The following is a 12,139-nucleotide window of genomic DNA, read 5'->3' as shown; positions in this document are numbered from 1 at the left end:
CACTTTGTGTATGCTTACCTACATTTGCATGTTCTCCTGAGCCCACTCACAGAAATAAACCTGAATATCTTGCTTGACCGGCGAACAGATGATCGTTTATTCATGGTCAGTAACACGTGGCTTAGTAACAGGAGTGCTGTTGTTTGTGAGACATCAAACTCAAATTCTTTGTTATGCTCATGGGACGAGTGCCCCATTGTGCCCAATGTGTCAATAATTCAAGCTAAATTCTACTATACACAGTAAAAAAAAAAATGACCCTGTAAATTTACAGTTTTTCTAAATAAATCGGAAAACTGGACTTCATACTGGTAACTGTATAATTGTGCAAAACTTTCTGGAGTTACACCACAGGTTTAACTCTTTTATTGCTAAATACACTTCCCCAATTAATTTGAAAGAGAAGTCCTAAGAAAAGAATCTAATAAAATGTGTTTATTAATGCAAATGGTAGCATTGCTGAGTAGCTAAGTAACTTTGCTAGCTAAGGATTAGAATTTGTGTTGGCAGGAGCTAGCTATTATCTAGCTAAGTTAATGTTACCTCACCTGCTAGCTGTTGTCCTTCATGAAAGGATGTAATGATATTCTAGCTTATAATCAGGCAGAGTATCAATTTTTGATTAAAAAAATTTTAATTTTTTTTTTATTTAATTAGCTACCAGCAGCTACATGTGGACTACCTATTGAAGCCTGCATGATACTGTGTATTAGTATAAAAAAAATTATATCACTGTATAATTATTGCAGTATTGATACATTATTTTAACATCAAACCAGCAGCTTCCAATCAGTTTAGAATTATTTTTAAAAAATGATCAGAAAAATGTTGTGTGACATAATTTAGCATGATATCGATATAATGTAGTCGTATTGCCAAGCCTAATTTGAATAAAATATTTTAATGTAAAAATTACAGAAATTCTTTGCAGTGTATTTTGTAAAAAAAAAAATTATTTACATTGTTTTTTCACATAATTCTGCACCATAACATTTGATTTGTAGGGGAAAGTGTTGTTAAACAGAGCAGATGATGATGCTAAATTTAGATCTCGTTGTTTCGTGCCATATATACTGGCATTAGGAACATACCATTCCTACACTGTAGCCCTCAGCTATTGGTCTATGGAGTACAGTGTGCAGTTTCATAAGCATCCACCTGAAAGTCATTCATGATTGTAAGTCAGGTGGTTATTTAGAGATTTGTTCAGAGCTGATTAAATAAGGAACACACTCGTACTCAGAACACCAGAGCTCAGCATTGGTTTATTTAAGCCTCCAAAAGGACCGTGTGTGTATCCTGGATACCACCATAACACCGTCGACTTCCAAGAAGGTCGAACGTCTTTACACTGGGAGGCACGTCAAGCTAGTTGATATGTGCTCCAGTAATTGCTCGGCAAACATCATTAGACACTGTGAATGTTACTGTGAAGCAAGAATACATGAAAATGGAAAATAATCTTTTCATAATGTTGAACTTGGTCTGCACATACAGGCAGGATGTTATAAATCCATATATAAACGGGTATATGGGTGGACTGGCAACATGGACTTGGGTGGAGTCTATTATCTGTGGCCTTTTTGTTATGTAATTTTATTGTATAGATGTAGCCTAGAGAGAGATACTCCCTATTTTTTTTTTTTTTTACAATCCTGTTAGTGTTTCATCACATTTATCTTCAGTTGGTCCTTTATTAACTCTTGCTGCAAAAGTTATTATACATAGCAGCACCAATTTCAAAAGTACACTCCAGTGCTGTGAGTTCACATTTAAGACCAAGAAAATGGACATGCTATGCGCTTTCTCCTGATTTGTCTCATATGTTGGTGTTCGCAGTGGCTCAGTATCAATGACTCCCAATGACTAGGAAAATATCTTTTATGTCTTTACAACCCAAACATGTTTTTTGATCCTTGTCCAGTCATAAGCATTTCATAAGTGAACTGAATATAAATCTTATATTGAATTCTCCAATATTGTGCAGTAGCTTTAGGTAGATCTACCACTCAGCTCTCAAAGACTGTTTACTTTTCCATAGACTGGGCTACACAAGCTCTTAATCAAAGCCAGTGCTCCACATGTACTGTGGTCTGGAGTGACTCAGAGTTCCTGAATGCGTAGATTTTGTTGATTTCCTGTTTTAAATTATCATGCGGTTTGTATGACTCACATGTGCCAAATAACTTTTAGAAAAAGGCACAATGTCCATTTTTAACACTTTGCATACTTTTGTAATGTACATTATTAGATCTAATAAGTGGTTTCAAATATTTTTGTCCAGACTGAACATGAATTTCTGCAAAGTATGGGACAGATTTTAGCAATCAACAGGCAGATTTTAGCTTTCAACAGCCAGATGGCACATCAGTTAGCATAGCTGCATCACAGCTTTGCTGTCTCAGGTCCTAAACATGCTCTGTTGCATGTTCTCTATGTCTGTGTGAGTTTCCACAAGGTTCTCCAGTTTTCTCCCACCTCTCAAAACATGCCAGAGTTTTTGCTTTGTGTCAGAATGCTAGTTAATCCTACACCTAAGACAGTTTCAGGAATCTCTGTTTTAATCTTTATTTATTAAAACAATGCTGAGCACAAATTCTTCCTTTTTAAATTTCAGCTATTGGTAATTATTTTCAAACTACTGCATGTCAGAAGTTGTGATCATGACATGATAGTGAGGATTTATTAATTAAAGTAGTTTAATATTTTAAGATAACATCAGCCAAACTGTCTGTTTTGAACTAATTTTCTCACCTAACTCCATTCAGCTACTGACCCTCTGATTGGCTGACACCTTATTTACTGTTGCTAGTAAGGATAAATAATGTTTTTGGGAATCATATTCCTTTTGTACTGCAGTTACTGCCAAACCATGTGAGGAAAGAAAAATTGTCTTTTTGCTCAGGTGCACAGTCTGTATGTACTGAACTGAGTTTATAATTGTAGACTACACTGTGATAATGATATGCTTGCTACAGCTGAGTGGACGTTTCTGCTATGGTCCTATTCATTTTGATATTGCAGCTTAACAACCTATCTCTAGATCCTTAGGTAACTCTTTCACTAGTAGCTCACATAAGCTAACGCTACCTTTGTTTGCTTTTCTAAACAAATATTGAATCAACTACCTCATTTAAAAAAAAAAAAGCAACCTCAGTGACTGGCTTAAAGAAGGACACTGGACTTTAACAATGTGGCTGCAAGATCCAGTTCAAAAGGTTAAGGTTGTGGTTATGGGTGTGGCTCCTGCGTTTCACACAAATTTCACTCCTATGAAGTCAAATGAAATCCAAAATCACCTTTGCTCAAATTAAAAAAAAAAAATCATTTAAAAATGATATAATTATAAAAATGTATATCTTTTTTCTTTCTTGGAAATGCTAAACATTATATATTATATATCACAGCGCTCTTGAATTCTCGAATCTGATTGGTCGGAAATTGTTGATTAATTTTCTACAACAGCAGCTGTGACTGTAGTTCCGACTGCAGTTCTAATCACAGGTTTATATTAATGCACTCATTCTAATACGTTATCATTTCTAACATATTTCTATAGCTTCTCATTCACAGAGACTTCTATGGCAAACACTCCACAATAATCTAATGCTAATAATTAAAAAAATAATTTTTAAGAAAGTGTTATTTAAAAAAGCTTTCTGTAAGGAGACCTGCTGTATATTTAACTTTTACGGAAAGAGTTTCCACAGAAGAGTCTTCATGACAGACTTTTCTTGATAACGTTTTTAATCGTATTAACTTCAAGAGAGAAAAAAGAGTGATGAGGCTGGTGACGGAACAACTGTTTATAGCTCTTAGAGCACATGTGATAACAGGACGTAACTTGTCTCACTGACATTAATTGTAATTGTAACTGAATAAAATTATGATGTCATTCATTGATAAGTTACAAACTGTAATCAGCCAACTGCTGTGGTATAAGAGGAGTAAAACACTGTGACATGCTGTTCACACCACCCAGTTGTTGAATATTTTCCCATAACAAGTGTTTTATTCCTTATTATAGTAATTCTTATAGTTATAAGTTATATGTATCTGGGATATGGCACTTGTTGCATCTTGAACAGATTCACCTTTAAACTTTTTTTTTGATTGTAAAGACTGCAGTTAGAAGCTTTTATAGATGCCTATGCATGGTAATAACAATGTTTATTCAGGCTGGATGTTTCTCAGGATACATGCACATCTTTTGTGTCTCAGAATAGACCTTGCTTACCATAATTAGATAAAAATCTGAACTTTTTTATAGGATAGGCTGAAGTTGAATGAATAGGTCTCTGGTTGAATGTAAAAAATCGTGCCTGACTGTGAGTGTGACGGATTTACCGGGGGGTGTCCTGGGGAGTCACATTTCAAACCGCACAAGTGCCGGAGCTGTGAGCTCTGAGCTCGCCTCAGCTCTGCGCCTCAGCTCTGCGCTCTCCGCTCTCAGCTGCACAGCACACACCTCGATGGGCCGGGCTTTCCTTCTGCCGCCTGATGTGCCCTCGGAGACGAACACAAAGCGCTAGGCGAGTGATCTGAACTGCGGAGGCGGCGAGTGTAGCATACAGAGCCAGAGAGACACAGAGAGAGAGGGAGTGTTCTTCATACTGGACATGGCCGCTGCTGAGGACATGGCGGCGGTTGCGGCGCTCGCGCCCTGCCTCGCTACGTTCAGCCTGGACGTGATTTACGGACGCGCCGCGTACATCCACGAGATGAGCTGCGGGGAAGTGGGACCGCATCTGTACAGCCGCATGTGCTGCGCAGGTGAGTGAGAGTGCGGAGAGGTTGGGGCGCGTAAAGACCGGCTGGCTACGTCCCAAATCAACAGTTGCGTGCAGTGTTGACATAGTGTGCTGTTTAATAGTATTCTGTTTGGGACGTTGCCCTGTGTTCTAGTGAGACGGATAGGAGGGGCTCGGTAGGCTGTTAACCCTTTGTATGACCCCCCCTTGATTCCTGGGCTGTTCTCTGTAATTGGGACACATTTCTGCTGAGTGTGGTGCTCTGTTTATCTTATTATTATTATTATTTCCCTGCGCTTAAATACCCCCTGACAAGCAGATTTAGGGTTCTGTGATTCATGCTCTGGAACTAATTTAACACATGGGAAGGAACTTGTGCACTGAGCTTCATGCTTGAAAGAAAGGAAATACTTTTGTTGTTTGTTGTAATTTAAGTTCTGCTGAAATTTCAAAGATGTGACTTCATACTCATTTGTTTATTTGTTTGCTCCCTCACTCACTTGTTCACTACAAAAACAGGAAAAATGATCTCATCCCACTGATGTTAGAGCAAAAAATGCAAAACCATGCACTCACATGTACCTTTCCTAGTTTTTGTACCTTTCCTAGTTTTTGTTGTTTTGATTTGATCCCCTTTGCAGTGCACATGTGTGGGTTTTTTTTGTTTACTAGATGCACTCTCTGCACATATCATCACCTGCTATTACATAAACATTTTGAATCCTACACTTTACCTACCAACCAGAACCTTCATTTATTAATCTTTAAAACATTGTATTCAGTAGCTACATTGGATTGTCCTTTCATTAAACATGAAGAAACACAGTGAAGTAGTGAGAGTGTGGAGTGTTAGTCTGGACTTGAAAAGTTATATATATCTGGAAACTGTATATAGTTTCATGCTGAGAAAGAACTGGGTGAGGTTATATCTGGTCTGTAGGAAAGGTCTGCCTTCCAAAAATGAAGTGGGAAAAGTCCACACTGGAAAAGTCTCCTCATCTCTTCTGGAGGCGTATGGACCAAAACCATAGAATCTAAAAATACACCCTTTTCCTCTGTCTGTAACTGTGTGTTTGGAGCTGTTGCTTTGTTGACATCACTCGTATTTTATTTTCCATATGTCCCAGCATGGTCGTTAACTGAACTGTTCTAATGTAGTTGATGTTGAACTTGGACATGGTTGTGCGATTGGTTCTTGATTCATACTGGTTCACAGCTGGAAAGTTCACTCTTCCATGGTGAACACAAGAGGGAGACATTTTCTTAAACCCTAAAACCACTTAGTCACAACCTTATAAAGTTTGGTGTAGAAGTTAGATGAAAAACAGATTTAGGGCCATTCAAGGACACTACTTGTTATTTAAGTAAAATGCTTACCAAGAAACCTGGATCTGCCAGTAGTTTACTTTGCAGTAATACACCACCACCGGGTTCTCCTTTTTCTTCGTGCCAGGGAAAGCGCCGTTATGCCATGTTCTTTTTTTCATGTGAGCCATTGGGGAAGTGTGATGCCCCGGCTTCCATGTTGCAGAAGCCTTTGGGCAATTGCTGGCTTTGCTTCACAATAACAGTGGTAAGGGTGTGGATCTGACATCCAGCACACTTCCTGTATAACATCATCTATCAAAGCAGGATCAAGATTTCATCCTTTATTTCATAATGAATTTAGCTGTTGGAGCTCAATCCAAAATTTGCATAGAAAATAACACCAGTAGGTGCCCTTTTGTTTAAAATTATGATGAGACAACTGTGCTTGTTGAACCTCATAGTCTACCTAACATAAATCAGGGTGTTTTATGGCAGTTTCTGTCAGCGAGAGAGGGAAGAGCATGTTCTGATAACATTCCTGTTTTCAGTATGAGATTGTTGGTACAAGTTTTCACACGTACCTTTGGTTTAGTGTGTGAGGAGTGGGTGTCAGTGCTGGTTCACTGTGGTCAGAGATTAGTTTTGCCTCCATATTTTATCATGTGTAACAATCACTTTGTTCCTGATTAGTCTTTAAGAGTTGCACCTCTGTAGACTATGAGCTTTCTCTCATCTTGCATGCACAACAGGCTTTTTTCCAGATCCTGCTGTATTGCGTTCACAGTACATTTCCATCCAGAAACTACTCATCTATGATCATTACTGTTATACCACAGTGACATTAAATGCTTGATTCTGATTAATCAGAAGGTGATGATTCATTTTCTATAGCAGCATCTCTGGCAGTAGTTCCAGTTGCAAGGTTTATATTGATATATATTGCACTCGTTCTAATGAATTATCTTTTATATAGTAACAACTTACACAGGATGCGCTACAAAAATGGATTTTAAAAATGTGTGTAATTGTTGATATGGTGAAGTTGTCTGCGAGGAGACATTTATTTAGCATTTTTGGAAGGAGTCTCTAATCCCAGAACTTTGTAAAAGTCAGAGGAAAATCAAGACTGTTAAGTTTTTAGACACAGGAAAGTCTTTAGGATACAGTAATTTCTTAGTAACTTAACAAGCTGAACTTTTTGCCTTATTAACATCGAGAGAGTAAAAAGAGAGGTTTGTGAGGAACGACTGTTTATAGCTTTCATAGTGTAAGTGATAACAGGAACTAACTTGTTTTAATGTAAACATTAGATGTAACAATAAATGGATGAAAAAGCACAATGGGTCATGTGACAGTAATCAACTCTGGCATGGTAAGAGTAACTCCGCTTTGTGCCAGGCCACGTCACACCACTGCGACTGGTTATATTTGTATAACATCAGGCCTATTGTGTTTTATTCCTTATGTTTCAAGATAGTTGGTGCATTTCTTATTTTCACTTGCTTCTAAATTAGTTCAGTTAGTTATTTGTAACCATTTTCTGAATGTATTTTGGTAGATATCTCCTCTCAGCTCTTATAACACAGTACTATGTGGTTTGGTATCACGTAGGCCTCTTGGCTGTCCTGGTTCCAGGCTGCAATCCTTCAAACAAGACATCAGACCCCTTTTCACTCAGCTCAAGTCTAAACAAGCTGTGGGACAGAGCGAAAATGCAAAGAATCCTCTCCTCATCTTTTATTTCAGCAGAGCTGACATGCTGTAATGGTCTAGCAGCTAAAGGGAGTCTGTATAGAGTTACATCTACAATGCTGATCAAATTTCTAAACCTTGTTTTTAGTTGTTTTTTTTTTTACACTTATGTTACTGCCATAGACAAAACTATGAATGCACTCTTACATATTAGGCAATTTTTTCACCAAGTACCGAAATCTTCATATTTATGGACTTGTTAACTTGCAAGTTCTCAGATCTCAGGGCTGTAAATGAGTAAAGTACTTAATACTATAGATAAAAAAAAGTTGTAAGTCAAATGCAAGTGAGTGCAAATATTGGCATCTCATCTAATTTCTGGGTAAAAAAAGGGAAAGCGTGCCACTTTTTCACAATGTATCAGATAAGGAGAATGATAAGGGGTTAAAAAAATCCAGAATATATGTAAAAATTAACAGAAAAATAATCTGAAAACAAAAGGAAAAGAAGGAAGTTTAAGCATTACCCTTGATGTCTGGCATATACATTTCAAATCAATATAATATCTTACGTTATTCAACTTTTTCTGTTACTTACAATAATGAAGGAACATCTGTGGAACTTATTGAACAAAGTTTCCTATTGTCTTGTAAGTATAAATTAAATATTTTGTCTTTTTTATTTTGTTCTAAGGGTGTGCTAACTCTTGCATTCGACTGTAAATGTTATGTGCTACAAATGCCTAATTTGAGTGCTCAATATGCAGTCCTTTTCAATTACACTTAGATTATTATTCCCAATAAATCAGCAAAAACATTTCTCAATTCACTTATAACTCTGCTTATTTAGATTTATGTTTGGAAAATTTTAAAGCCTGCTGCTTTCACCAAAAACTTGTGTGTTCTGGGTCTATGAGTGTATCTATAAAGTTATTATGTATCTTACCTCAAGATGTCTTAGATGTGTGCACACCCTATGATATTACATAGTTATAACCCATAATTATAACATAATTATTATTCTTTGATGTTGTTCTATCTGGTTGTGCATTAGCATTAAATAAAATAAAATCAGAAATGCAGACAGATGTTGCTTTGAAGTTCTGCATCGTCATAATCTGTGGTGTCACATGGGTGTACACAGGGTCACATTCTGCACTTCATAATGCAGTCTTTCCAGCCACACACAGTGATGCTGCTTTGTGGAGATCAGTCTTTCACTATGTTTTTCACATCCCTATGTTTTTATTGTAGGACTGATTCAAATCATTTCTATGCCTTTGCGTCACTTTTGTGTTATAGAGCCATAGCTCTATAGGCGATATCAGACACTGAGCTGCTTTATCTGACTCTAATCTTCCCCCCTAAATGCTACCATATGGCTTTCCAGCCAAAATTGCTCTAATGTCAGGGGAAAGTGTGTGATTTTTTTTTTAAAGCCGTGAGTCATATTTCCTTTGGGAAAAGAACAGGCTTTCCCCTGTATGGGAATCGAAGACTCTTATAGTGCCCCCTGTCGATCAGATCCATAACAAGCCTCCTTTATTGGGCATGTCCCCCATCATTGCTTTCTGTTACAGTAGCTGATGACTAAGTGATGCCCTTCTGCTCTTTTATTCAGTATGTGGACCATATTTGTTTAGGCTACATGTATAACTCTGTGTATACTTGTGTGTATACTTGTGTACATTTGTGGTACTTTTGATGGTCTTCCTCAGTAGTTTGTTCCTATCATGAGTGAGAGAACAGAAATGTGTCTTTTTTATTCCTTTTGGCTAATTCATTATTTGCAACCTCAACCGTTATCACAGATTTGCAACTTCAACCATTATGGCTGTTTTTGCACTTTGCTGCTTGCATAGAGGACGAAGGACTTTTGCCTGAAACGTCTTGTTTCTCTGAAAACTTTGTGTGCTACACCTGATTTTTTTCCACATCTACAATATTTTTCCTATATTTTCCAAAAACAGTATGTCACAAAGTGTTTTATTCCACTAATACCACACCAATTTGCCAGTAGTTACATTTTCTGTTAATTGAAAAGCAACACATACTTTTTATCCGTTTATAGATAAATTTAATGCTGTGGAATGTCAGTGAAACATTCCACACTTCATTATAGCCACTCTGTTGTTCCCTCCGCCATCTCTCTTTTTTCACACCCTTAAAGCTAACAAAACAAAAGAAAAAGGCAGCTTGCCTTGTTACTGGGAAACCAGGAATTACAAAGTCTACTAGAAACTTTTTACTATAGAAACTGTAGCGTATGCAAACGAGTGCACTCGTATATAAACCTGTGATTTCCTATGCAGCACTTTTGTCAGAGCTGCTGATGCAGACAATGAATCAACACTGTCTGACCAATCAGTACTGTCAACAGCACTGTAGTATAATCAGCTTTGAGAATCGTGTGCTTATGTCCCATACTTCCCATTTAATCACTTTCATTTCCCCTATCTCTGTCATTGTGGTTTCTTTATAGCTTCATAGTTCTGTCCCACTGTTTCAGTCCTGTCCACTCCCAACTCACTGTTTTTGGGGGATGAGAGAGAGAGAGAGAGAGAGAGAGAGAGAGAGAAGGGCAAGTTGGGGCAATTTCACAGTGACCCCCACTCTTTTCCAAAAGAGCAGTGAATGACAGTTTCTGACCTTACTGCCTGAGGCAAGGTATTTATTGCATGGAGGAAGAATTGAAAGGAGGAGGAGGGAAAGAGGGGAACTGAACAAGAGAGAGGAAAAAGTGAAAAAAGGAGGGAGAAGAGAGAGGTTAAGCAAGAGCACAAATCACTGACTTGGAACACACCCACCCAACTGCATGGTGTTTCTCGTCACGCTCAGATACTCCTAGTTGCCAGTTAGAGTAGAAGTATTGAAAAGTGTAAAAAAAAAAAAGTTGAAAAGTGTTTAGTAAAAGAGGGAGAAGTGGACAAAATGGCTCTACAGCAGTGCGTTAGGACGTATTCATCTGACAGTATGGGTAGTGACGTGGTGTTCACAGAGGACAGCTACTACCAGGGGATGCTCAAGTCCACGGAGGGAAAGAAAGGTAGCACTGAACTCTACATCTATAGAATGTATTATTCTACCTGTTTCACCCAGGTAACAGTGTTTCACCATAAAAATGTCTGTTTCTTTTTTATGCTAGAGTCTGATAGTTTTTTCTCCAGATGTTTTGCAAATGTAGATGCACTCAACCTGCATGTGCAGATATGACATGCTCGTATGTATGTACCTCACTGAGCTATATCTGGAGGACATCATATTTATTTACTCTGTAGAGTTATTCATGTCCTCAAGCACCCTTTTTATCTTTTCCTTAACACTCAGTAAAACTGAACCTATAAATAAAATCCAAAAATAGTCTAATTTTGCCCTTGGCCTAAGCTATATTTGGAATGGAATGGAATGATAAGATCATAAATCATGTATATGCACTGAGTGGTCTGGTATGCACAGGTACGGATATGCAGGGCTGGAATTCTGTGCAGGCTTTGAGACAAAAAAAAAAGTCCATTGAAATGGTTAATATTCAAGATATTAACAAAAAATATCTTAATTTGGTTTAAGCCTCATGTTTTAGTTAATGTTGACTTTTTTGAGGTCAACAATTAGCCTATTTATATGGGATATAAATACACAAATATATTCCTTTTGTTGGATAAACTATCACAGAATTGAAACAGAACACTATGTAATATAGTGACACTTGCATTTATTTTCATTCTAAGTTTACACTGGTAAAAAAAAATGCACTAAAACGAATAAGTTCAAAACTAAACTGAATCCCAAACAGATGCTGAGTGTTAAAACTTTACATTTATTTCTTGGTAATATCATAGCAAGAATGATAAAGATCTAACATCCACGTGGGTTTTAAATCAAACAAACAAACAAAAACAAAAGGTTAATGGGAAAGTTACTGGACAAGCCTGCAACTCATATCAAAAGACTACCCTTATCAATCTGTGCTTATCTATTGTTATTGTACAGCATGCCACAAGAAGTGACGTAAATGTTACAAGAGATCTCCCAAAGGTGTATCCTATTTACATAAAATGCAAAATTCACAGTGGTCTTGAATTCTGCATTCTGATTGGTCAGAAGATTTTGAGTCATTTTCTGTGACAGCAGCTCTGACAGTAGTGCCACCTACAAGGCTAATATGTTTTGGTTTCTATAGCAACAATGAACAAGCAGACTTGAATTGTGGACGCTTAAACGAAACAGATTTTTAAAAATGTGTGTAATTGTGTAGTTTTCTGTGAGGAGTCTCCAGTGTCAGTGTTTGCAGTTTCTCTCTAACACAACAAGAAACGTTGAATATCAGTGTCATGATTATAAAAACATAACCTACAGACATGGCTGTTGAGACTTGCTCATCTCATGCTG

General features: G+C 37.4%; 1 protein-coding gene across 22 annotated transcripts in view; it reads left to right on the top strand.

Moving 5' to 3' along the window:
• pleca (plectin a) overlaps window positions 1-12,139 on the top strand; it is a 120,700-nt gene that overhangs the window by 65,509 nt on the left and 43,052 nt on the right. For 3 of the 22 annotated variants that reach the window (XM_034298612.2, XM_053228507.1, XM_053228505.1), the window contains exon 1: window positions 4,801-10,796. The exons of 16 other annotated variants lie outside the window; for them this stretch is intronic. In XM_034298612.2, the coding sequence (XP_034154503.2) occupies window positions 10,682-10,796 (115 nt within the window). In that variant the 5' untranslated portion in view covers window positions 4,801-10,681. Of the gene's footprint in view, window positions 1-4,383; window positions 4,774-4,800; window positions 10,797-12,139 lie in introns of those variants that run through there. 3 more of the 22 variants (XM_053228504.1, XM_053228503.1, XM_034298610.2) reach the window with 2 other exon arrangements.

This window comes from Pangasianodon hypophthalmus, chromosome 23 (genome assembly GCF_027358585.1).
Source record: "Pangasianodon hypophthalmus isolate fPanHyp1 chromosome 23, fPanHyp1.pri, whole genome shotgun sequence".
In the NCBI taxonomy this organism is placed as follows: Eukaryota; Metazoa; Chordata; class Actinopteri; order Siluriformes; family Pangasiidae; genus Pangasianodon; species Pangasianodon hypophthalmus.
The sequence above is the reverse complement of the archived record's forward strand: the minus strand, read 5'-3'. Positions and strand labels throughout refer to the sequence as shown.